Source organism: Fringilla coelebs, assembly GCF_963513975.1.
Source record: "Fringilla coelebs genome assembly, chromosome: 8".
Lineage (NCBI taxonomy): Eukaryota > Metazoa > Chordata > Aves > Passeriformes > Fringillidae > Fringilla > Fringilla coelebs.
The window spans coordinates 29,702,328-29,727,743 of NC_140066.1; the positions used below are offsets into that span (position 1 = coordinate 29,702,328).

Here is a 25,416-nt window from a genome sequence, read left to right on the forward strand (position 1 = left end):
ATTGAGGGTAAAATCAATCAATCAATACTGATAGACTATTGGGTTGCTACATCTAGAGATGTATTAATTCTTTCTGAGCTTCTTTGTACAGCTTCCCCTTTCTCCTGTGGTTTCCACCAAGTATAAAATAGATATTTAACCTTCTCTGGTAGAAGAATTTAAATATATTCTAGTAAAAAAACTTCATTAATTTTTTTGCCTGAGTCACTCATGGTACCACTGTATTGAGTAAATAGTAAAATTTTTCTACAGTATTTTCTTAGCGAGAAAGGAGAATTGGTTCATTTTCCCTAACTGATTATCTGAACAAATGAGGTTTGGCTGGCTGAAGTTTAGAGAGAATGGAGTTATATTGTAAAGAGAATTATGATTTAGTTACAGACATTGATTTCAATATACAAAACTGGTATTTCATTATGTTCTGCTAGAATTTAAGTACTCGGTAATGGAAACTCCACTTGCGAGAAAAAACAGTAAAAAATTGTTGTGGGCCACAGATATATTGAGTTTTGAGACAGATAATGTGGTTTCTTCTCATTTGAAAGTGGACTGTAAAGTTGAGATTATTTCAAAGGAACCCCAGCTGTTTCTGAAAATAGTATATTGTTCATGTTCATGTAAATTCTGACCTTTTTTGAGATTTGTGATGGGAAAGATTCTCTGGTGAGCTTATTAAATAGTATTGGCTGCCTCCCAAAACTCACCTTTTCCATTTTTGTTGGGTTTGTCCTTTTTTTGTTTGCTTGTTTTGTTTTTAAATGAAGTTGTAACTTCCTGAAATGACACCAATTAGTGAGGCACAAAGCATCAGTTCTTAGTAAATGATGAATAGCACTTAGGCCTTTTAAATGACTGAATTTTTTTTTTTTCTGTTTTAATTTAAGGAAAAGTCCTTTTAGATAGAATGAGTGATTATTTGACCTGGTCTATACTTTATATGTTTGAATATTATAAATATCCATCATTTTCTGCGATACTTGATTGAATGTACTCTGAACTTTATTAAAATGGATTTTTTGGAAAGCTATAAAATAACTTTGTAATTAAATCCAGTGGGAAGTATGTATATAGGAATTACTTCAGAATAGTTTTCTCTTGAATTATCAGGACACTATGCAAATAAAATAAAGCATTAGGATATTGCCTGTCAAAAGAACTATTTCCCTTACTATTTCACTGTGTGGAAAATTCAAAATATTTATGGAATGGGAGGTGAGTTGGAATTTAACCAACACTTTATTTCTCTCCTGAGTTGAGCTGCACTCCAGGCTTTCCTTTTTTTAGCTGGGCAGAGAAAGTGGGCAAGGAGAATTTACAATGAAAATAGTTTTTCAATAGAATCAGTATTAAGTTAGGCATTAAAAAAAAATAGGTTGAATGATTTGAAGGTGATACTGATTTTATTGATAGTTAACTGAAAATATAGCCTATTGTAGAGTTGTTTTCTGTTGAAAACCAGGTTTGCAATAGTACAGTGAGTGTTGAGGCTTTAAAATGATCGTTTTGCTATTGCTGCTTATTGCAGCCAATTGATGATGGAGTTTTGATGAGGACTGAGCAAAGGCTGAAGGGACAATCTGTGTCTGCTGTCAGGGCTTGTGCTATCCAAATAGCACAGGCTACTATCCTCAATACATTGTGGAGGAATTCCTTATTTGAAGGAAAAGCAGTTTTCTAAGGTAGATCCCCTCCAAAATACCCATGATTTCCTTATTTTCAGTGCAGAAGTTCAATGTATATAGTAATCCAAACATTTGATTCTTTTTAAATTGTGAGTTTAAAAATAAAGGGGTTTTGATTCTCAAATTCTTCTCAGTAGATCTACAATTCTCATGATTTTTCAAAGCTGCCAGAAATCTCTTCATTATTCTCAGTTTTTAACTCTCAGATAAAATACTCATTGTGCAGCATAGATCTGGGCTTATAATTCACATCTGATAGGCCATTAGTATGGTAATTAGTAATTGGTACAAGAGTTGTTAAAGTTGAAATAGACATCTGGTTTAATCAATTTGTCATTAAGGAAGTGCAAGTGTAGAGGTAGTAATGGGAAAAGAAAATACCAGTGTGAGAGCTCAGAGCTGTCTCTGAGCTATCATCACAAATCTAAGCTTGAAATTGGAATAATGCCTCTTTCTCTTACTTGATATGGATTGCTCAGTGCTCAACTTGCCCAAAATACCATGCCCTGTTTATATTTAAAAATCTATTTTCAAAGCCTTACAAATAACTAAAAGAAATGAAGCTACATTGTGATGAAAACTCATTGATAGATATATCCATCAACTTCAGCTTGTGATATTCATATATTTTTATTTACTGAGAAAGGGAAGAAAAGAATTTTTTATACGGTAATAAGGAAAGGCTAGGTCAGGTGGGTACTAAAGACACTATTTGATAAAAATCTCCTGGTGATGGAAAGATTGCTTCTGTTTTCCTCTTATGGTCTCTAATAGATGAAATGTGCATCTTCCTACTGCCATTTTCATTTTCTGTTTCCTCTTCCAGCCAATTGCATACCTTTACATTTAGATGAAAATTTAGCTGGAATAGTTTTATTTCTAGTTTCAATTTTTGTTTCAAAGTTAAGACATTGTTGCCAGTTATTAGTTTTAAATTGCTTCAGTAGTTGCCAAGAGTATTAGAAGAATGCACACAAAAGATTGAAGCTATGCACAGAGAGAACTAAGAAATGTGTATTGGTATTAAGACATGGGAGGGAGAGATGCATTAGTCCTCATTTTTTTTTCCATGAAGCTTCTGATAATGATGCAGACTGTGCACATCAATTACACAGTGCTAAATTGTGCTTAAGGAGTCCTCATCCTGAGGAGCCTGCCAACAAACTTGCATTCTGCTGCAGCTGCATGTGCAGACATCTGGCAGTCAAGCAGGGTTTCTTATATATTGAATCTTCTTTCCATCCCAACCCTGTCTGTGCCCTTGCTGCAGGAGAGCCCATGTTCTCATGCTTTACCATGGCCCAAGTACAGGGCTGCTACAGAGGCTTTCTGTGCCACTCCTGCATTAATGATTCCTGAAATGAAATAGATTCCATTCTTGGAATGGTTGGATAGATAAGGGAACTGCATGCAACATTTCAGAGTTGCTTGGAAAACTGTAGGTATCTGAGTTGTACTTTAACCATTAACATAATTAAAAATAGGAGGCTGTGAAAACTATACTGCTTCAGAATGGTGGTTGAAGTCCTATCCTTTTTTTGGTCACTGAAATCTATTGTGATTCCCTGTACTGATATTCTTCCTTGCTGCAGATCTGTCTATTTAAGAGGAATATTATTTTCACTCCTGTTTAAAGATCAGGAGATGGGCTGCCTGGGACAATGAATTTTGCAGGCAGAACATATATAAGCACATGTGCCTACATAAACATCCTTTTTTCTTTGCCTTCATTCTTAGCCTGCATTATCATGTGAATGACATGGAAAAATGTAAACTTGAAAAGACAGCGAGTTTCAATAAACATTACTGAAAAATATAGGTAGTATTTTACTTCTTATAAGGTAAACTCACAGCATTTGATACAAAAAGTAAATTCTCCATTTTATGCAAGGTATTTACAGGAAATGATAACTGATAAGGCAAGAAGAAATAACAGAGGAGCAATTCTATCTGTATTCACCAGCTGGAAGATAATCATGTCTTAATAATAAAAATGCTCCCTTATTCTTTTCTTCTTCTGTACTGAGTAATCACCACGAGAAAGAATAAAATATAAATTAAGCTGCACAACTTTTGCATGCTTTGAGCTTTCTATTTTTTTCCCTTCTTGTGGATGTATTGAAAAATAAGTGGTATTTATCAGCTGACGAGATAATGGTGCTGGGAGTTTGATTACAAGGCCATAAATCAATCCAAGAACCTGATGATATGCTAAACTTCAACAGTGGAGCCTGAGTGGCTTAGATTATCACTTCAGAAGGATTGACTTAAAGATTTAGTTCTCCATCTCTATCTATTATTTCTATATTACAAAAAAAGGATTTTTTCAGCAATTTAAGAAAAGAACAAAGTACTAGAAGGCTGAGTAAAAACTTAGCTAGGAAAACTGTTTTAAATACTGTCTGGAGTCTGATTTCGAATCAAAGCAAACTTATAATCACATTTGAAAATTTGATCTGCCACAAAACTTTTTTTCTCAGTGTTTCACAGAGCAAAGATAAATTTAGAAATACTGGATTACAGCAGGAGGCCAAAGGAAGAGCAGCAAGATTGGCAAGCCAACATACGGAATGTGTCAAAAAGGGCTCATTGTCCTGCAAGAAAAGATTTTGGGCTGCTCACAGAGAAGTGATAAGAATTAAAGGGTAAAGGAACAGTCAGGCTGAAAGAGATTTAATAAATCAGATTTCATAAAGAAGACTTAAAATAAAATATTTGTCCTGGAAATGAGTTCTTACAAGATCCGTAAGGAGATAAGGGCAGCAATTACTTTCTAACAGCTGCTACAAAATCTCATCTTGTTCTCCTTTAGGTCATTTTATCCTCTCTTACGTAGAGTTTTGATTTAATCACAGATTTGGGCCCTGATTCAGATAAATATTTTAATACATGATAACACCTTGTTCCTTATGTTTAAGAGGGGATATTCCCTTGGTTTGGTGTGAATTGGGAACATATGGTTCACTTTTGTTTCCTCTGCTCTTGGCGGGCTAATTGTAAAATGTCACTATGGAATAGCAGCTGGAGTTTCACAAAACAAGTCCACAAAGTTTTGTTTTTTACTCCTAATACTTTTCTCTTCTTCCTTCATTCATTTTCCTTCATTATGTTTTTATGTGTTTTCTGTACTTGGTAAACAAAGGTTTTTTTTTAATGAGGAAAGGTAAAGTTGAAGGTAACAAATGGTGATTGTAAGAAAGGAATAATATATAAATCAATGTCTCATTTTGAACAGAAGGATTGCCTCCGCTACAGTTATGAATAAAAGAGGTAGTAGCACATCTAAGCAATTGAACACCTCTACTGCTGTTCAGTACCAACCATGTGTAAGTTAAATAACTCTGAGATTCATAAATGGGAATGATATAAATCCATTATTTGTGAAAGATTTTTTTTTTTTAAAGAAAATGCATTTTTTGTTGAATTGTACTGTGGGGTTTTTTCCCATTTTATTTTCTGTTTTATTTATACCACCCTGATGTGAATAAAATTAAATGCATTTTCCACTCTGTTTTTAGGGTGGAAAAAAAACTTTGGGATTTTTTTGTTTTCTTAATTCTTTTATCTTTTTGTCCTTGGCTTTTATGAAACATTTCCTGTACCATTACTTTTTTGCTTTTGCTCTTACATTTTTTGAAAATAGCTAAATATGTGACTTCATAAATGGTTTGGTATTTGCTCTTCAAAAGCTTTTGTTTGAGCTTTGTCTGTGCTCAGTTTTATATAGTTGCATTGGCCTGTTTTTCATTTCTATTCAATATTCTTAGAATATTTCTATGTAGTTAAAGTTCTGATATCATTACAGGCTGGTTTTAGACTTAGTTGTTATGTCAGAGGAGGTTGAATCTTTTAATTGAAATATTTGAACCCGTGCATACTCCCCATGTGTCCTCAGCCTTTGACAATTTCCTCAGTCTAAGAATCTCTTGTGTCTTGTTTTAATTATGTTTGTGTCAAATGAAATTTTCTGCAACAGGTGTCATTTAAGTACCAGCCTTAAAATGAACTACAATTAATATTCAGCAAACAGTACTTCTTTCATAGGGAAAAGAAAGAATGAAAGAAATGGTGACTAATGTAGCTTTTTTATAAACATGGTAGCAGTTCTAATTGAACTATTCCAGTTATATACAGGCCTAGAAATGGAAAAGAAGCATCAATAGTACAACTCAAGGATTATTATAATACATCTTCTTCCTTCATAGTGGGTTTATTGACCTTTATTCCACATATATCCAGCTTTCTGTGTTTCTAAATAGTGTATCATATTTGATATTCTGCATGCTCATAATACAGTGAATTGTCAGACATTCTATTATCACACTGTAATAAAAACTGCCAGGTAGCATTTTGTATGAACATGGTTTTCTGCAAATTTAGCAATCATTGCTAAAATTTGTGAGTACTCCTTACAGAAAATTGTGCTTTATGATTCCAGAATCCAAACCTGATTATCAAAAAATTTCTTCCATATGGCTGTAGGTCATATGGTGCACATGTTGTTTTTAAAACAGGACATTTCTCTATACCTCTTGTCTGTTTCTTATGACATGTTTGTCAATTTAATATTTTTCCTTTTGAATGTGTGGTCATTCTTAGGAATAATGTGAATATTATGAATCAATGAGCATAAGATAGCTTATAAAATATTCAGTGATTTCAAAACGGATATGGTGCTCAAAACACTTCTCTAAAGTCACTCCTGAAGTAGAACTGTGAAATCAGAGGGTCATCCCAGTTATATTTTCTTTAAAAACAAAAATCCAGAAGTGAAACTTAGAATGAATAGAGACTAAATTAGTTGGAGTTTTTTTTCAGTCTGATCGCCCCAAAAGAGGATTCACATCAGAGTCCATCTTTCCACTGTGCTCTCAGTTGATTTCTTTCTCTTACTTCTGGAAAATGTAACAAGTACTTTGTTATTCTGACATGATGGACCATTTCAGTCACCACAATTATTTTTCAATTGACATTAAAATATTTTGCATTTCTAAGTTATGGTTAATGTTGCAGATTATAGCATAACTTCTGCATAACTTAGAAGCCCAGGCAGAAAACAAGTGAGAAAAAGAGCTTAGGAATGTGAAAACAACCAAGGAAAGGATTGTATTTTAAATATTTTAGAAATCACTCTCTATAATGCAAAATATATACACATAACTGACAAATATTGTAACTGAATCTTTCCTCTTAAATACTAATTTTGATACTATCTCTCAGTTAAAAAAGTATTTCATAATATAAAACCATTGGCTAAATAATTGGACTGAGGGAGTTTATTATTCCTTGACTTAAGCAAAATGACTGGGGACAGATTTTCATGCTGGCACGCAGAACAAATTTAATTCAAACCGAGATGAAAGGCGGTTAATGTAATTGTAGCCTATTATCCTATGCAGGCTTGAGTTAAGAAGCAAACCAACAGACAGTCAGAAAATGATGGATAGAAAATAGAAATGCTCAAGGCTGGTGAGATAGAGACTTGTGAAGGGATTATGCCATAACTGTTCCCACATAATCTCTGCATCAGTAATATCCCACCTCTGCTGTATGTTTGGATTACTAAAAAGGATATTTGTATGCCTCCTGCATTCTCTTTATTTCTCTCTAATGTCAAAAAAGGTCCTAGTTTAGTAAATTTCATGACTTTGTAATCAGGATTTTTTTTTTCCCTTAATCTACCACCTTCATCAGACCTGGGCATGCCATAAAGCGTTCAGGTTTTTTTTTTGTTCTAAGCACTTTTTTCTCTGTTATCACACAGAGTGATTGGAAAGTAGTTGGCCACATAACTAGTTAGTCTTTGATCCTAAGTCCATCTAGGGAACTAGCAAAAGCTTTTTTTTATTAGTGTATTGAGTTAAGAAGTAATAAATAGTCAACTCTCAGGTTTTTCAACTGTAAGAGTGTCTGCTTTTTTTGCTTAGCCCTTTGAATATAGGTTTTCATATTTTCGGTGAAAAGTTGGGTTTTTTTAGGACTGTGTTCTGGCAGATTACCTGTTTTTCATTATTCTATTTCATTGTTAGTAAGAGAAAAGAGAAATATTTTTTTAATACCTATATATTTTGCACTGCAATCTTTTAAAAATTGAAAACACATGTCTTGTTCTCCTCAGAATACATAGAGAAAGGTGCTAAATTGTACCTTGAAGCATGATAATTACAAAAATAGTTCAATGGGTTTGTTACCCTTGTTATAGCCCATAAAGCAAAGAAGAAACATTTTTTCCTCTGAAGAAACTGATTGTACCTAGTGTAATACATATGTCTGAGGTAATTCTAGCAATAACTAGTTCAGGCATCAAGTGTGATGCTTACAAAATGCAGGAGATCAATTACTGATCAGAAGTCCCACTAAAGCTGCTGTCTTATGGCCTATTTGCTGAGGGACTGTAAAATAGCTTTTAGGGGAGTGTTGGAGTTTGATTTCCCATTCACTCCCGGCTGGAATGCCAAACTTCTGTCATCCACTGTGAGTAGTTTCACCAGAGCTCTTACAGTAGTTAAAAATTTTATTTTCTCCTTCTGACATTGTTTAGGATAAGACTTTGTGCATTTGAAAAATGCTGCATTCTGTGAATTGCCCTTTGGGAAGTCTTTGGGATTACTTAAAGACTCAGTTCAGTGCTGAACTCACACAGGAGCAAGCGCTGCTTTCCATGGCAGTCCCATGCAGCCTGCCCATCAAACCCCTTATAAACATACTCTGAACAGATCAGGGCTGGCAGAGCAAAACTCCTGTAATGAAATACTTCATGGTCCCCTGCCATGAGGCTATAGTCTCATTTTGGTCAGCTTTTTTTCCTTTTACAGCTGTTCCTTTTAAGTTTTCTTCTTAAGTGTCCAATAACTTTGAGGAGAGCCAGCCAAGACTGGAAGTGTTGACAGTTTCAGTATTGTTGCTGCACCACAGACAGAAACACTTATTTACACTTCTTTGGCACTTCATAAAGAAATATCAGTGTCATCTCTGCTCCAGGAAATTCATGAGGTTATGTGCTATAATGGGCTAATGGGGATTTGGGCTTTTCATAGGCAAGAGGCCAGGGAAAAGCAGATGTGTGTATCTGACTTGATCCTTTCTCCAGCCACCCAGACATTTTCCTGTGTTCTGTTCTTAATAGATATTTCTCTATCTCTTGGATTGATATCTTTTTTTTAATAAAGTACAATAAATGGTGGTGCAGGTTAGTTGGGATTGATATCCTAGATATTAAAAAAGACTTTAAAAAAGGCCAGATATGCCCATAACGGAACGATGGTAGGCAATAGATAGACTGCTATGCGGGGGTGGGGTGAAAAAAGTTGTTTTAGGCAGGAGGAGAACTTATCAGAAGAACATACTGGATAGATGTATAGATATTGGAATGATCTGATGGACAGAAATACGGTATTAAAGACCTGCAGGTCAAAAAGGAAGCTACAAGTCTGGAAACTGCGATGCCTCCATGTTTGCTTTCCAGTGATTCTCTGGGAATTTCTGTTGATGCCATAGGAAACACCTGTGGGAAGTAAAAGTTCTGAATATCTCATCAGAAACACCTAAGTCATACAGCAATAATGAAAGTTACTTGAAAATGTAATGGCTAGAGTTTTGGCTTCTTAAGGGTAAGGATGACAGCTTGCCAACTGCAGTATGTATTATACATATAAACATCTGTGGTATTTGTTCATCATGTTTATATTATAACTTGTCATTAGCACTTTAGAAGTTGTTGCAAGTAGAGGAATAACTCAGATGACATGACTGTTTTCTAAAATTCCCTAATACTGTATAGCTGACAGCCTAGAGAAAGCCATGGCACTCTGATTTATTCATACCTTTGTCTTCATTTTGTATTTACTATTCTTGAACATCTACGTATAAACAGCATTTGGCCATCGCTGAGCTGCAATGTCAAGTCCAAAATGTGTGATATGCTTTGCTTCTGAATTGTCATTTTTGTCTTGGCTTAGTCAGAATTTCCCATATTTTTGGAAATATTAATTGCCATATTGTGCTAAATTGTTGTCTTAAGTGACAGGAAAATGACCAAAGTTACCACACGTAATTTGAAGTAGAAAGACAAAAAGTAACTTGCCTGTCTTTGTACCATTTTCTGGAAATTATAGTGTCTGTATGGCATCTTGAAATACATATCTCTGAAATTGCCTTTTCCTTAAATTGCCTTGAAATTATAGTTTTATATAAATAGAGATTTTGTTAAAAATCCCCAGCACAACAAAAACAAACAAACAAAACCCATCCCAGAATCTTGAAAACAAAGTGAAATGAATGCAAGGAAGATCAAATGCAAACAGCTGAGAACTCTGTAGCACTCTGTAATACCACAGCACTGAACTTTCTGCACTGAGATTGTAACTGAGTAGTTCTTTGCAATAATTTCCCTCAGAGACTGACCATAGATTAAATTCAACAGTAATAAAATAGTCCTATTATAAACCATAGATTAAATTCAACAATAATAAAAGTAATGTTATTATGCACATTTTTTAAAAAACAAGCCATAAACTGTTAAATATACTTACTACAAACACACTTAGTAATAGTAAAATTTTACAATTCAGTAATGACTAATGAAAACGCAGTAAACCACTTGGGATTTAGTGTTTGTATGTATATTTATTTCTTTTTCATGTGGTCTACTTGATGAAGCCATTAGCTCTGACTGTTAGGGCCTGTTAAAATATTTATTGTTCTGACATGCTTCCTCTCCTACTCATTTTGAGAAATGGTCTCTAAACAAGGGCAATATACAAATACTGTTGGAAAGTGCCAGAACAGGGAGTGAATAGCTGATCACAGAATCACTGAATGGAGCCATCCCAGAGCATGTGGACAGGATTGTGTCCAGATGCTTCTGGAATATCTCCAGTGAGGGAAACTCCACAACCTCTCTGGGCAATGTGTTCCAGTCCACACTGACTTGCATGTATTTATTTCATATGGTCTTTAGGATCCCTTCCAAACCATTCTATGATTCTATGAATATTCTATTGTTGATATTGAGTTAACGTTTAACACATTTCATCAATATTTATCTTCTAAAAGGATTAAATACGTGAATTTTGTGAACTGTTCGCTGGTTTTTGAAAAGTAAACATTTAGGAGGAGCTGCATTTCAGTTTAAGCAGAAATAAGTTTTCACAGTTAGTTTACCATTGCTTCTTATCTAATTCTTCCCTCGAAAAGGAAAGAAGTAGTTGAGAAACTCATACTAATATTTGTCAGAGTTGTGGTTCAGTTGAGTGTAAACAGAACCTCTTATTTTGAGTTATGGGATATTCTAACATTTACTTTCTAAGGGCTGGATGGAGTGTCTGTTGTAGGTCAAAATGTGAGAGAAGAAATGTGGTATATCTCTCCTCTGACTTTGAAAGAACAGTGACTGATAAGAGGGAACTCTGCTTTTACAAATTCACCTTTTTGCATATATTCAAGTTTGTGAATCACTGCCAAAAACATGGCCATTTGTAGAGAAAGGAGTGTCAGAGGTAAAGGGTAAAGCCATGGACATGAGATTTTTCTTGTTCAGAGTAAGCAGCATCAAATAATTTGCATACAAAATCCATTTGGTGCCTTATTCATTAAGATTAACACGGAGTTTTCCAGCTATTCTAAATCAGGATTGTAGGTCACTTTATTCTTGCATAGAATAACTAAACATAATCTAGACTTTATTAGAAAGCTCTTATTTTACACATAACCTTTCTTTTCTCTTAATTATATAATTATATAATTATATAATTATATATATGACATGTCATTGAAAACTTACTTTGTCCTGGAGTGCAATGGATGTTGTGATTTGAAATATTATTTCTTCAAAGAGTATATAGGAACTCTATACTATTAATTATTCTTGATCTTGCAGGAAAGATTTAAATAGCATGAAGGGTCTGGATATGGAAAACTTTCTTATGACATTAGAATGTTTTACTTTTTTCTTTTGGTGAGATCAGCTTAGATTAAAAAAAAAAGTATTGCTGGCCTAGGCCTTTTTCATGAATTATGTGAGGAAGAGACAAATTGATCTACAGAAGAAACACTGTCTCAAGACATTGTTATATGCACTTACAAGAAAAAAACAAATCATTTCTCCACATTATTAAAAAGTTCTAACTGGAAACATAAATCCCAGTACCTTTTACCCTTTCAGGTTATCATTATCTTAAGAGGTAGGCTGATAATTCTTTTTATCTGAAGTTACTCATGACTAGAAGGATCTTGGCAGTGTGAGAAGTGAAAGTGTCCAATTTTTACATTAGAATCAAAAATCTGAGAGGTCTTTTTCTCTGAATATACTGCAGTATTAATGGATAGCTTTGGGACAATGTAGTACAGAGTACAATGTCAATGCAATCAAGAAGCAGACCTTTATCTGTAAGAGGGATAAATTTACATTTATGGATGATGAAGTTTGTCTATTTCACTTTAGCAAAATAAAGATTATGTTGCAGGATAAAAATGCAATAATAATTAGCAAATGAGCCTATTCTCTGAAAATCACAAAGCAGTCATTAGCATTGCTTATAATGCCTCTTTTTCATTAAATATGTCATCTGAGCTCAACTATTGCATCTAAATCTTAGCACTTCTGTGGAAGGATGATGCTGTTTGTGAATCTTTTAAACATGCTTTAACTCCCACAACATGGCACTGGCTGCTGTATGGTAGGTGCTGGTTGTGAGGTTCCTCACTTTCCTTGCTGCTGACCATGTCTGTTGTGGATGGTCAGAAGATGTGGCTGTTCTTGGGCATTCCTGTGACAAAGGTATGGATGCCAGGCAGGCCTAAATCAAGACCTAAGTCTAAATGTGAATTGGGCTTTCAGCTTTCAGTCACTCACTGCTCTGGGCCAGTTACAACCTCAGCTGCAGAAGCTTCTGCCTTCACCATGAAAGGTTAAACAAACTGTTATAGGAAGGTTTTCACATGATCAAATCACTTGTCTAGAAAGCTGTTGATCTAGGTTGCTATTATATTGATTTCCTCAGGTGAGAAGCTTGAAGGTTTGCCCTTCCTTAAGGGTCATACCAGTAAGGACAATAAAATTAGGCATGTAAATATAAATATTTCCCTCCGGTCAGTTCCTTTGCTTTCTTAAGCCTGCAAGGTACAGAGCACAAGAGCGTACACATTGCTAAGCTTCAACAAAAGGTTGTTTGTAAACTCTGTCTTACAAAGAAGCTTTTCATTCATTTAAAAAAAACCCAAATCTGTCAGTCTTACTGTAAACATGTACTCATTTACAAACATTTATTGTATTTAAAGAGAAGGCGAGATATTATCTTGGTCAGAAACATGAGAACAATTATTTTTTAAATGCATTTGCTAATAACTTCTATTTTGAACTTCCAGAAAATCCAGGGAGATAAAAGAAAGTGAAAGAAAGTGGTTCAGTTTTGAAAGGATAATTGAGGGAGAAGTTGGGAAATAAGTGCTAATAGCAGGCCATCCAAAGGTCAGTGAGCTTGATGAATTGAGTACTTCTGTATTGGAACAAACCATAGAACTTGTACATAACCTAATAGGAGCCTTCCTCCATTTGTCCTTGTAAATGGGAGCTGTGTCTTTGGAGTTCTGCCAGAGTGGAACTGCTCATTCATTATGACCACTTAAAGCAAATGATCATGGCCCTATGGCACATAAAATAATGAGTGTAGCTCCCATTTCTCAGATAGGAGGCATATATTATGCTTCACATATGGTCCAATATGTGCTGGCTTTTGGAAAAGGTACAAAAATTACTACAATGAGTAAAGCTTATAAGGAAACAATTCAGCAAATAGGAAATTTTGTAATTAGAACCATAATCAGTGACTAATGCAGAGCAATATGTATGCTAATAAAATAGGAGAGGATTAAAAGAAAAAACTAAATTTAATCGAAACCCACCATACATGCTCATGTGAATAAATTCAGATATATTCTTAATCCTATTAGTTTCATTTTTTCCCTCCACTGAAAACCAAGTGTTTAAGTACTATCTTCCATTTAAATTAAAACAGGCTTCCCTAACTAGTAAAAACTCCACCTCATGTTATTCTTGATATACATTATGGAAATGTTCTGCATGAATGGCCTGGCTACAAATGGCATAATAAACCAGCTGTTTTCATGAGAGGGCATAAAAAGAACACAGATAAGAGGTAAATCTCATGCCCCTTCAGTTACTGGGATTCCTGTGTGCCTGCAGCACTGGATGAACCTGGATTTTCCCTCTGTGCTGTACAGTGCTGTCCATGGAGATGTTCCTTTCCCCTCATCCTGTGGTGCCTTTCATCCTGTGCCCAGGCAGAGCCGTGTGTCTGCTCCTGTCAGGCTGGGAGCTTCCCTGGGACAGCACCCACCAAGGCTCTCTCCTGCCCAAAATCATTCCCTCCTTCAGTACTTCCATGGGGATCCCAGCACAGAGAGTATCTGTGATAATACATCAAAATACTTTGCTGTGCTGTAATTCACTGCTCTTTTTTTTTATTGTGTATGTTTTATCATTCCATTGCATATGATGCTGAAACAAATGAAATGGCTGTAAAATTGCATTGCTTGTTTATTTTCAAGATGTTTGAAGGTGACTTCTGTAATTGTCAGGGAATTGGTAATTATTTGGATTTGAGTGAATACTTATGAATACTTGGATGTTGCAACATATTTAGAACCCAGTAATTTTTGTATTAACGGTTCCTTTGTTTGTTCTTGTAAGTTGTGAAGTCTGTTTTGTGTTAGAGGAAGTTTATAGATATTTTTATTTCATGCATTCATATTTGGGTTTTTACTGTGATATAAATAAAAATAAAAACGCAACAAGGAAGGTGTATGTGATGCTGGAAATCCCTGGGTTCTGGCACTTATTGATCCACAGGAGATGGTTGCATCTGATTAGAAGGGCAGCTGAATGGAGAAGGGAAGCTGTATGGAAACAGCTGTCTTTTTTCATTAAGATTTTCAAGATTAAAAAAAAACCCTGAACCTTTACTCTCAGTGTCAAAGCACCACAGGTGAGTGCTTTGACAGGGCAAGAGTTCAGAGAGGAATTTGTTTATTTTCTCCCCGTGGAAAAGTTATTGTTGTTGGGAGTTGAATATTGCTCTTCCATGTCACACACAGGTCAGCACCATTAGCAGTGAGCAGCAGGGGAAGTTTCTTGCCTTCATCCTCAGACTCTAAACACAGAGTTATTTTTTTCCTTCAGGTATAAAAACTCAGCATATTCTAAATACTGGGTACATTTAATCTACTTTGAGTTTGAAACAATTCAAGAGGAAAAATAGTCCTCTTACAATGTTATTATAATTTGTTACATGATACACTGTCTCATTTCTGTGGCAATATTGCATAAAGTGAATTCTTTTAAACCCTTGCTTTGAAAATGGTCCCTTTCTGTAGCTCTCTTTCAAAATTTCGAATCTAAAGGCCCTTTCAGACATTAATACATTTTTTTATTGTTTCACTAGCAAGCTGTTCTTTGTAGAATGTTTGTGATGTTGAGAAAAAAACTCTTTCAGGCAGACCAATGTTACTATTTGAGAGATTTTCTTCTTTCCAAGTACATGCAAAAGAGTTACTTCAGGATCAGACTCTCTTCTAAATTCTAAATTCACTCTACTAAATTCTAAATTCTGTGGAAAAGACTGTAGGGTGAGAGGGACTTTGTGAACAAGACCACAAATTGTGTTCTGCAGTTAGACATGAAGTGTAGGGGAGTTTGTTTTCTTGGAGATTAATCATTAAAATTATTATATTAAAAAAGTGTTGAATTTCTGTATAGTTGACCCTGCAAAGAGTTCTCATGCTAATGTGGAATCAGGAGTGCACAAGGGCAGAGTCCAGAACATTTTTTTCTACTTTTTGATTTTTTTGCTACTGCTGATTATTTTATTTATGGTATTGTAACAAAGGGTCAAGGACATTCTCTTCTTATTCTTTTAATAAAAATGAGTATGTTAGGAATCAACAGTTAGAAACTATTGAAGAAACCAGCAGAAATACAAACATCAAAATATTTTAAAGTCTAAAACTTGTTAAATGATATGACATCCAAGTTAGAATGTATTTTTAATAACAATCACAAATAAAATAACAGCAAAAATATCTCCTTCCAAATTAAGTTTGTTAGAATAAAGTAATGAAAAGTTAGTCCAAGATACTAAATGATTCAGATTTCCTCTGGGAAAATATTTGTATGAAATTTAATAGGCAGTGATTAGCTTTCTCTTTGTTTTGTGAATCTTTCTGTATATTTAAAGAAAACTATAATCTTACTGGAGACTTCCATGGAATAGCCAAGGAAACCTAAAGCAGATTAATCATTTTCTGTTAAGATATTTGGCATTTTTAGAGTAATGTTATATAACTGAATTTGAACTGAATTTCTGTAGGATATTTCATGTCTCTGAAAATAGCTCTATATTTTATCTTATTCAATAAGAAAGCTATTTCTCCAGCCCTTTTCATGTGCACATCTTGTCAGCAGCATCAGTACATCATACTCAGTTTGAATTTCACCTGGTGCCCTGGGTGGTCAGTGAAGAGGAGCAATTGCTGCTGGAGTTCATGGAAGTTCAGTAGCTGAGATGCTGCCGTGCCAGATCAAAACCAGGGAGGGAATCAGCTGTGACTGGGAGGACAGGGATGAGGAGATCCAGTGCTTGGAGTGGCTTGCCTGGCTCTCCTTTGCTCATTAGATTGTAGAGAGCAGAATTCCTGCCCTGAGTCCTACTGCAGGCACCAAATTCAGGCAGGTGACTGAAGCTCTTTATTCAAGAGCCTGATCACTCTGGCTTTTTTATATGACGTGGAGCTGCCTCCAGAAAGTAGCACACCCTCATTAAGAATGATATTAAATATTTCTTATTTGCATGAATTTGTGTTGGTAGTACTGAAAGTCATGCTAATAAATATTTGAATAAATATTCTAGCTGTGTTTTTATTTAAGCTGTTCTGTGTTTAATGGGAATGTTTGGTTTTGTCTTTTTTTTTCCCCCTGCAGCTGTGACTCTGAAAATAGGTATCTTGGAAATCCACTTAGGGGAACATGCTACTGTGAGTACTTGTATTTTTAATGCTACGTACTGAAATGTTGATTACGTATTTTATGATAATTTCATTTCCTTGGAAAAACAAAATATGTTTCTGGAGATTTTCCAAAATTGAGCGCATTGATATTTTGACTGAAAAATAAAATTCCCTACTGGTCTTCTCTTGCTTTGTCTCCAAGAACACAAATTAAAGTCTACTAAAAGTTGATTCCTTATGTCTGGCTTAGAGGGACTGGCCAAGCCATTGGGTTATTCTCTGTATCTCATCATATGTGAATGAAAGGAATAGGAATTGTGTCAATGCTTTAAAGACAGACTTTGTGGTGGAGAAATGCAAATAGTGTAAACAGCACTATTCCCTGGGACATTCTGAGTGGTTTAGCCAGTCTGCCTCCCAGGGACATGAGACACAGCTGCTCTCCACAGTGTCATAAAAGGAGGCTGTGTGTTGTCTCCATGTTCTTAATGTCGTAGAAAAGGTGCCTCTGGCAAATTTCCTCTGAAGCATTGCGGTTTTGATAGTCTTAGTGAAGGACCTGAAGGGATGAGAATGCTTATTACCCATGTGCAGAAATCCCTTAGTGAGCTGTGCCAATTTTACTATGCCAATATCAAGTTCAATAGTAATTTTAATCATCATAAAAACAGATGGGATGTTGGAGAACATTGTTTTAACTTTTGTGACTTTTGCACGTACCTGCTCCGTGTCAGACAATTGGATCCATTTGTCTGTTGTTTCTAACATCATCCCCACTTCAAACTTGAATTTATACATAAAGGCAGATGTCTGAACATACTTATAACCTCTCTTCTGATTTTTGGTCTTGTTTCTTGGCATTTTATTTTACAAAATACACAACAACTTTATTTTAGAGTGTCTTTAAGGCATCATTTACCTAATAAAGGAATGTTTATTTTCTTTGCTAATCTGTCTTTCTTACATTAAATGGTTTACATCTGCAAGGTATGTTTTACAGAACAAAATAGTAAATTACATACTATGTTACAGATGTTGACATATCTCTAGGCCTAAAACATTTATTTCTCCTGCCAGTTATTAAAGAACATTGGTGAGTGTTTTTTGGATTTTTTTTTTCTCTCAGACAACATAAGTTTGAATGTAATACTTTAGGCTGGAACATAAATTTTAAATGTTGTAGACCAAGTTGAAAATACTTTTGAAAGCTGTGTCTTTACAGTACTCTTGATCAGTAAATTCAATTCCATTTGTTGTTTTTTTTGCATAAGAAAAGCATCTTTAGAACAGAAATATCATTATTTAGAAGAATAATTTTTTGTATCTGTATAAAAAATAAATATTTTTTTAGGTTTAGAGTGAGTACATGAGAAGTTCTTACTTTAAACACAATTATATATAGGCTATTTTGGATATCTGTGTCAACGTTTGTTTTGTCCTTTAAAAATAAATGTTATTAAATTTAAGAGATTGAAAAGAAATGACAGTAATGAGATTTGTAGACCTCAGGCACCTCCATGAAAAAACCTTATTTTTTTGCTATCATGTTTCAGGCTGGGTCTATAAATCATGTTGGAGACAAATTGTACTATATTCAAGATGCCCTTTCACCTTTAACTCACTACTGTTATTTGTCTTCTGTCAGATTTCAAAATATTTTAAAAATCTTGTTGTTTTGAAACTATAAATTTTCTTTTAATACTTCCAGCCTTTTAGAGTATCCCCTACAAAAAATTCTCAGAGTTATTTTATTGTAGTAATAGGGAGACTGCACTGATAAATAATAATGGAATTCTGTATTTGCTGGATGGTGCATCATAATGGGAAATAATCAGTTAATTTGTTGATAACTGACTGGCCTAAGATTTCAATGACAGTTTCTTATCAGCACAGTCCATTTCCTGCTAAATCATGTATTAAAAAAAAATAAACCAGATATATATATACACACATCATGAAGAGATTCTCTAATTTGTTATCTATATTCTAAAATATGGCCATGCCATGTTTCAGTTTTGTACAAGACAGGCATTTGGATGGTATTTTTTCTGTGCTTTACTTCACTCCTCATTAAGAAATTTTTTCTTTAGATCCTTAAAATGTTACTTTGCTTTTCCTTGAAGTGTATTTTTTACAACACATGAATATTATTGCTCAAGAGGAGGGAAAATAAATTGTATGTATTTATGAGCAGCATAAGATTGTGAGAAATTAAAATTCTAGGCACATCTGTTTCTATTACGTAGAATCAAAGTCAGTGAATGCAGAAAATAATTTGCTGTGTGGTTAGGATCTTCATCAGGAAAACTTTTAGTCACATGCTTGAGTTTAGTCATCTTCAAAATGACCAGTTTTATGTATTTAAATTTTGCTCTTTTTTTCACTTTTGGAAATACTGCCCTAAATTGGAATGCTCTTCTGAGCAAAATTTCAGGATTTAATCCCAAGTGTCTAGATAACTTTATTGTCATACTGGATGATCTGGATTTCTCTTTAGCAACAGGATGTGGATTGAGGAATTCTTGTTGCCTTAGAGAACTTTCTGCAGCTTGGGATGCTGTGAATATTCACTGCCCTGTAGAATCTCAGCTGCTTTCATCTCCTCCAGCTCTCTGCCCATCTCACCTAGTTCTCTTCTCCCTCTTGCCTGTCAGTGCCATCCTCAAGCCTAGGAAGGGGGAACAGGCTGGTGTTGGTGCAGGTAGTGACATCAATGGAATGATTAAGAGGGTAAATGGAAATAGTGTTTGCCACTGGGACAGCACAGGTTGTTTTAGTCTCTTCATTATTTGTTTCTTCTCATAATGATGTAGGCGAATAAACAGAATTTTAATTCTGTACATGGATGGTGCTGTGGTTGAAGGAGTGATCTGAGCGCAGATAGAAACACAGGAAGATTGTGGATGGGTCTGGCATGCTTGAAAACAGTGAAATTTATGTAGGATGTAACACACTGAAACATTGTAGGGACTTTATCTAAATACAGATACTATGCCAAAAGGATAAAAAAGAGAGAGCAGCAAAGCCGTCAAATCCTAGAAATCAGAAGAACAGTGCTTTAAACATCAGATTTCATTCTCATATGGCAATTCCAAACACAGCAGCACTGGACAAGAGTAATTTTTCTGCTTTAAATTATGAAAACTTAATAGAAATGGAATAAGAAATGTGTAATGGGGTATGCAGTAGTATATTATCCAGATTGTGTGAAAATAATTGTACACAGCTTTTTAAAAATTATTTTAATATCATTCTTTGTAACTGAATTGTGTTATTGAAAAAGCACAACTTGGAGAACAAGAGAATGAGAACAAGCCTAATAGATACAGAAATGAGAAAAGTACTGAATGTATAAGAATGTGTGAGTAGCTGCATGATGATCTATCTAGTCTAGCATCCTGTTGTCAGGAGTGGCTGCACACAAATGCTGTGGGAAGAGTATAGCAAGTGGATTAATATACAGTGATAATTCCCTCTTCACATCCAACAATTTGCAGCTTAGAACTTCATGAGAGGAAGGATTTTTTGAGCTGAAAGTGTTCAATGTGCCATGGCTTAGGAATATCAGAGGAGACCTTATCAAAGATCTCTTATACAAAATAAAACCAGTATTAATGCAAAAGAAAGCTTTGTGATTTTAGAAGCTACAGTTTTGTTTGGCCATGCAAACATCCTTGTTAGCTGAGAAAAGGTCTGCTTCTGCATTTCTCTGTATTTCTGGTAGGGAGGTTCTGTATCCCTAGGCCTGTCTGTTGGGAGCCAGTCTTGCTGTGAATGATCAGAAGCTGATTCAATCCATAGAAATGAATCCTGACTGGAGGCCGGAGATGCTTGTGCAGCTGACTTATACATGTACACAAACCATAAATACAACATTTTGTCGTGATACATTTGTATTGGCTGTTGTTTTTGCACTGTGGTGTCTGGGCCAGCGTGCTGGATGGCAGTGACACCTCGATAGCAAAGTGTGCATCCAAATGGCTGCATTAGTTCTTCACACATCAGCATTAGGAATGCATTGCTGTCAGAGTCAGAGCTCCTGGGTGCAAGGGAACACGCAGCAAAACCAGATGGTTTTAGACAGATTGGGAGGAATCACTGGGACAAATGCCACTTCTGTGATCTTCACTTGGGTTGTATACAGACACAAAGCTTTAAATCATAAATGGAGAAGTGGTTAATCCGGTGTTCCAGAGAAAATGAAAGTTTAAATTTACAATTCATGATGTGTTACAATGCAAGGTTTGAATTACAGGCTTGCTAACAATCACTTGTTTTGAGAAGATGTGATACTTTCCGCCATAAACCTCTCTTAGATAGCCATAATTCTAAGGTCAAAAACTTTCCAAAATGTGTGGCTTATGTACATTATTTGAGTTCCAATGCAACATATCAAACAAGAATTACAACTGATTCTAATACTGCTACATGCAGAAGCATAAAAGCTTACAACAAATCAGTCCTGCCAGTGTAAATCACATTGTTTGCCTGCATATAGTTAGAATTTTCATGAGCTGAGCACTCAAGATTTTCCCTTTCGTCTACTAAGAAAATTCCTAGCTAAGACAATGAAGTTGAAAAAATGCACATGGATTTAGATACCTTAGCCTTTTTCCCCTTTTATTCTTTTAAAAAAATGGTTAGAATAATTTTTGGATTATTTCTGGGTACTACCTTTGACAGTGAAGAGCTTTTCCATTTGCTCCTGCAGACTAAACAGGCAGCAACAATGAATTACAAGGCAGCGCACTTTGGAGTGGGAAACTTTCAGGCATTCCAGAAGATTTCCTCAGCAATGTATAGCCAGAATGTGGTCACAATGTAATAAAATTGCTATAAATGGACAATTTTAATTAATCTAGTGCTCATCTTTTGGCTGGACAGAAAGTTTTGTGGGTCTGTGATATTTGTGAATGCAAAGAAAAATCAGATGAGGCTTGCCTTTACATTTTATATATATATATAATTTTATATATGTATGTATTATAGATCCAGTGTAACACTGTAGAGTTTCCCATGCTGCAGAGCAGGCCTGCTTTTAGAGATTAGAACCTGACCTTTGAGAAGGATTAGAGAGCCCAAAACTTAAGGGGTCATGAGGGATGGGTCATTTGCAAAGAGAATTAAACTGGGGAGGGACTAAATGACTTGCAGCTTTTTGTGGAATTAAAACCTATTTATTGATCATATGCCCCTGATCCAGATATTTGTTGTATTTCTAGCCTTTAAAAAAGACAAGGCCTTAATATCTATATATAAAAAGGCTGAAAGAATGTTCAAATTTTATTTTAACTGTTTTTTAGGTGTTTCCTTCCAGAGCTCTTCCTTTTTTCTCTTACCTTAGTGTTTTATGAAGTGCCAATTTTGAATGGTTTCACACAGTGACTGACCACCACTCCAGATGTTCTTCTGGGATGAAACATGCAGGGAAGGAAGATGGTTGGTCCATCTGCAGGAGCCTGAGGGGTCAGGTGTACACATTCCACTGGCACCTCTGAGTTTTCCACTCAGTGTCCTGGACATACAGGGAGAAAATAGAAAACCAGAGAGCACACTGCAAAGTTTAGCTTATATATAACCCCCCCCACACACACACATTATTACAAGCAGGAAAACAGTAGTCATTTTGTTTGTTTGTTTGTTTGATTCTTAATGGCTCAATTTTATTAGCTACTCTTTTTCTACCTCAAGTAAACCACAGGAAAGAATATGTGCTGTACTAAACATTTTGCAATGACTTTTTTGGGATTGACCTGAATAATTGGTTTATGGCTTTGCTCTGCCATTCTAAACTCTGAGCTATAAAATCATTATAGCTTATAAGACTATTGCTTCTTTCCTTGGTATAAATACAGACAGGATAGCAATAAGCAATTCCCTCAGTATGTCAGCAGCTCACAAAGATGAAGAATGATACTTTCATGTGCAAAATTGGTGAGAAACTATGAAATGTACATTCAGTAAAAATTCTCAAGATAATATCTGGTGTCTGTGCAGGGAGCTGGGGACAAAAAAGCAAATTTTGCTTCTGGTGAAGAGCCTCATAAGGATTCTAGCCCAGTCCTGAAGCTGTATTAGCCCCACTAGTGCTGACACACCAGGATTTCAGAAAGGGAAAAGTAAAGAAAAGTGCCAGTCTGTACCTATTCTCCATACAATTTCTATATAGTAAATTTGTATTTTAATTTAAAACTTTTAAACCATATTTTTATGCAGTGTATGTGGTGCCTGAAAAGAAATAACCTCAAGCACTTATTTCTTTTATCTGCTTTATTAAAATTTTGTCTTACTTGCTAAAAATTAAGAAGTCTAATTACTTTTTCATATCTGGTCTTTGGACTAAAGACTTTGTTAGTCCTGATTTCCTTTCTTCCCAATAGTAGTAACTAGAAAGATTGTTTAATTATTAAATGTAGATAATTTATGACAACTTCCAATGAATTTTTAGAAATATCAGCTCAATATTGTCTCAGAGCAAAAGGATAAGACAGTACACCCTTATTTCTGTTGTCAAAATGCAGTTTTAGCTCTCTAGACCTTTTGACATGGTCTGACAGTTCATCCCACCTGCTTTCCTTATTATTAGAATATGTTTTTTTTCTTTCTTTTCTGGGCTTAGTCACAGTCAAAGTTCTAATATAAGCCAAGTTTTAGTAACATTTATTATGTTACCAATGTTATAATTTAATAAAAAGGAGAATTAAAATTGTTGAAAGAAGTCTCTCTAAATACTAAAATCATGCATGTTGATGCATTCAGGAACTCAGAACATGACCTCTTTTATCAATAAAATTGTTTAAAAATAATTGTCAAGTAAAACATTTACTTGAGGTACCATAAAGCACTAGGTGGCAGACTTGTTATACTTAGAGAAAAATTAAACTCAAGAGCATTCCAAGGAGAGTGTTTTAGAAGATAAATAGCAAGTATCACTATAAGTAAAACTGTTAGCAGGGATTTTCCAGATATTTAAAAATTATGTTGAAACTTAAAGGGCATAAACAATAAATTTGAGCTCTTGAAAACGTGTTTGCTTTAGCTGAGTTGGGAGATGTATACCAGCAGCCACCGACTTCACTACTGATTTGAACAATTCATGTTTCCTTTTGGGACAACATTAATTTCAGCTAAATACATATTGTAATTGTAAAACTGCCATGCTTGACTTAAAATAATGAGTTCCGCCAATTATATCTAACATTGATTGACTTTGAAACAGACTTTGAAAAAAAATCTATATTATTTATAAATACAGTCAAAGTAATGACTGACGTTGTCTTTTGAATATATGGACTTACACAAAAAAATTCTATTTCAAATGAAATCTTCTTAGTGTTTAAAGAGTCTAGTGGAACAGATTATAGTTTAAATCAGACAATTCTAGGATGGCTTGATGAAAGATTAGCCTCAGCAAACCTACCAACTCAGAACTTATAAAGAGCAACAGACAAACACAGTCTTTGCCCTGAGCTAAAATAACTGCACAAACCAACTGTCGCCTTCCAGAGAATTAAAACAATAACCACATCTGAAGCTGAAGCTCCTAATAAAGTATTATGATCTCACCCCAGGCTCTCTGTACTCATTTGCCAAATGCTAGGTTGGCTTGCAGCTTTGTTGGGCAGGCTGAGGAAATGGATTTGCTGCCAATCATTTTCAGCTTTTACTTTGAGTTGGAGAATTTTTCCATGTATGTATTTATTTCTCTTTTTTGTAATTAATGTTTTTTAATGTTGTGGATTTTCTTTGCTTAACAAGCCATGTGTTATTTTTAAAATGAAGATTATTTGCTTTCTCTGGTAACTTCTGCTTATATACTAGTGAATTTATCAACTGGCATCCTCCTACAGTTACTATTTAATACCTTTTGTCAAAGCAGACAAAGTAAATTTAGTGATTATTCATTAATAATAGCTGGTATGCTACCCTAACTCAAAGAAGTAGGGCAAACTAACAGTGGTGAAACTAACTTTCTAACTGCTAAAAAGAAGAAAAACCAGACCTTATATTGCATGCAGTTAAAAGTCTGAGTTAGAGGACTGTTCCATGGATGCCATAATTATTTTTTGTATTATGTTTATAATATTTTTCTTGCAGTTTAATATGTAGTATTACAGTAAAATTGCTATAGGTATAAAATGTGAGTATTTATAGATCTTGATGAGGCAAGAGCAGCAGGATGTCTCATTCAGAAGACATCCTTTGCTTTGTAGGGGACTTTAGCCCTTGTATGAAGCAGTGTTTTAAATGAGAAGGAAACCAGTGCAAGTATCTACAATTATACAACATTTGATTTTGTTGATATATTGAGCTTGGGTTCATAGGGATGGATACTTTCTGAATCCTTGTGCTGTGTATTCAGTGTGCTCTGTGTGTGAGATTCCTGAACACTTCCCAGGGGACAGGAGCTGTCACTCCTCAGACACCTGGAGGCCTTGGAGCTCCCTGATCCTGGAGCTGTAAGAAATAAATGCCATGGGAAAGGATCCCTCAGGGTCCCTTGGTTTCACCTTCTGACAGTCAAGGGAAAACACCTGTGGTGCTTTTGCAGTTGCATTGCTTCCCATGCTGACTGCCCAGGGAAAAGAGAATTCTTGATCAGCAGGACTTCAAGGAAGATTTATAGTGAAATCTTGAACCAGTTGAAAAAGGAAAAAACGCACCCTGACTTCAAAAAGTGGCTTGTGATATGTGGGAAATTTTGAGTTGGTTC

General features: G+C 35.0%; 1 protein-coding gene across 4 annotated transcripts in view; it reads left to right on the forward strand.

Annotated features, from left to right (window-relative positions):
• ATRNL1 (attractin like 1) overlaps positions 1-25,416 on the forward strand; it is a 431,089-nt gene that overhangs the window by 138,636 nt on the left and 267,037 nt on the right. For all 4 annotated transcript variants that reach the window (XM_084210857.1, XM_084210858.1, XM_084210859.1 and 1 more), the window contains one exon: positions 16,678-16,730. In XM_084210857.1, the coding sequence (XP_084066983.1) occupies positions 16,678-16,730 (53 nt within the window). The remainder of the gene's footprint in view (positions 1-16,677; positions 16,731-25,416) is intronic.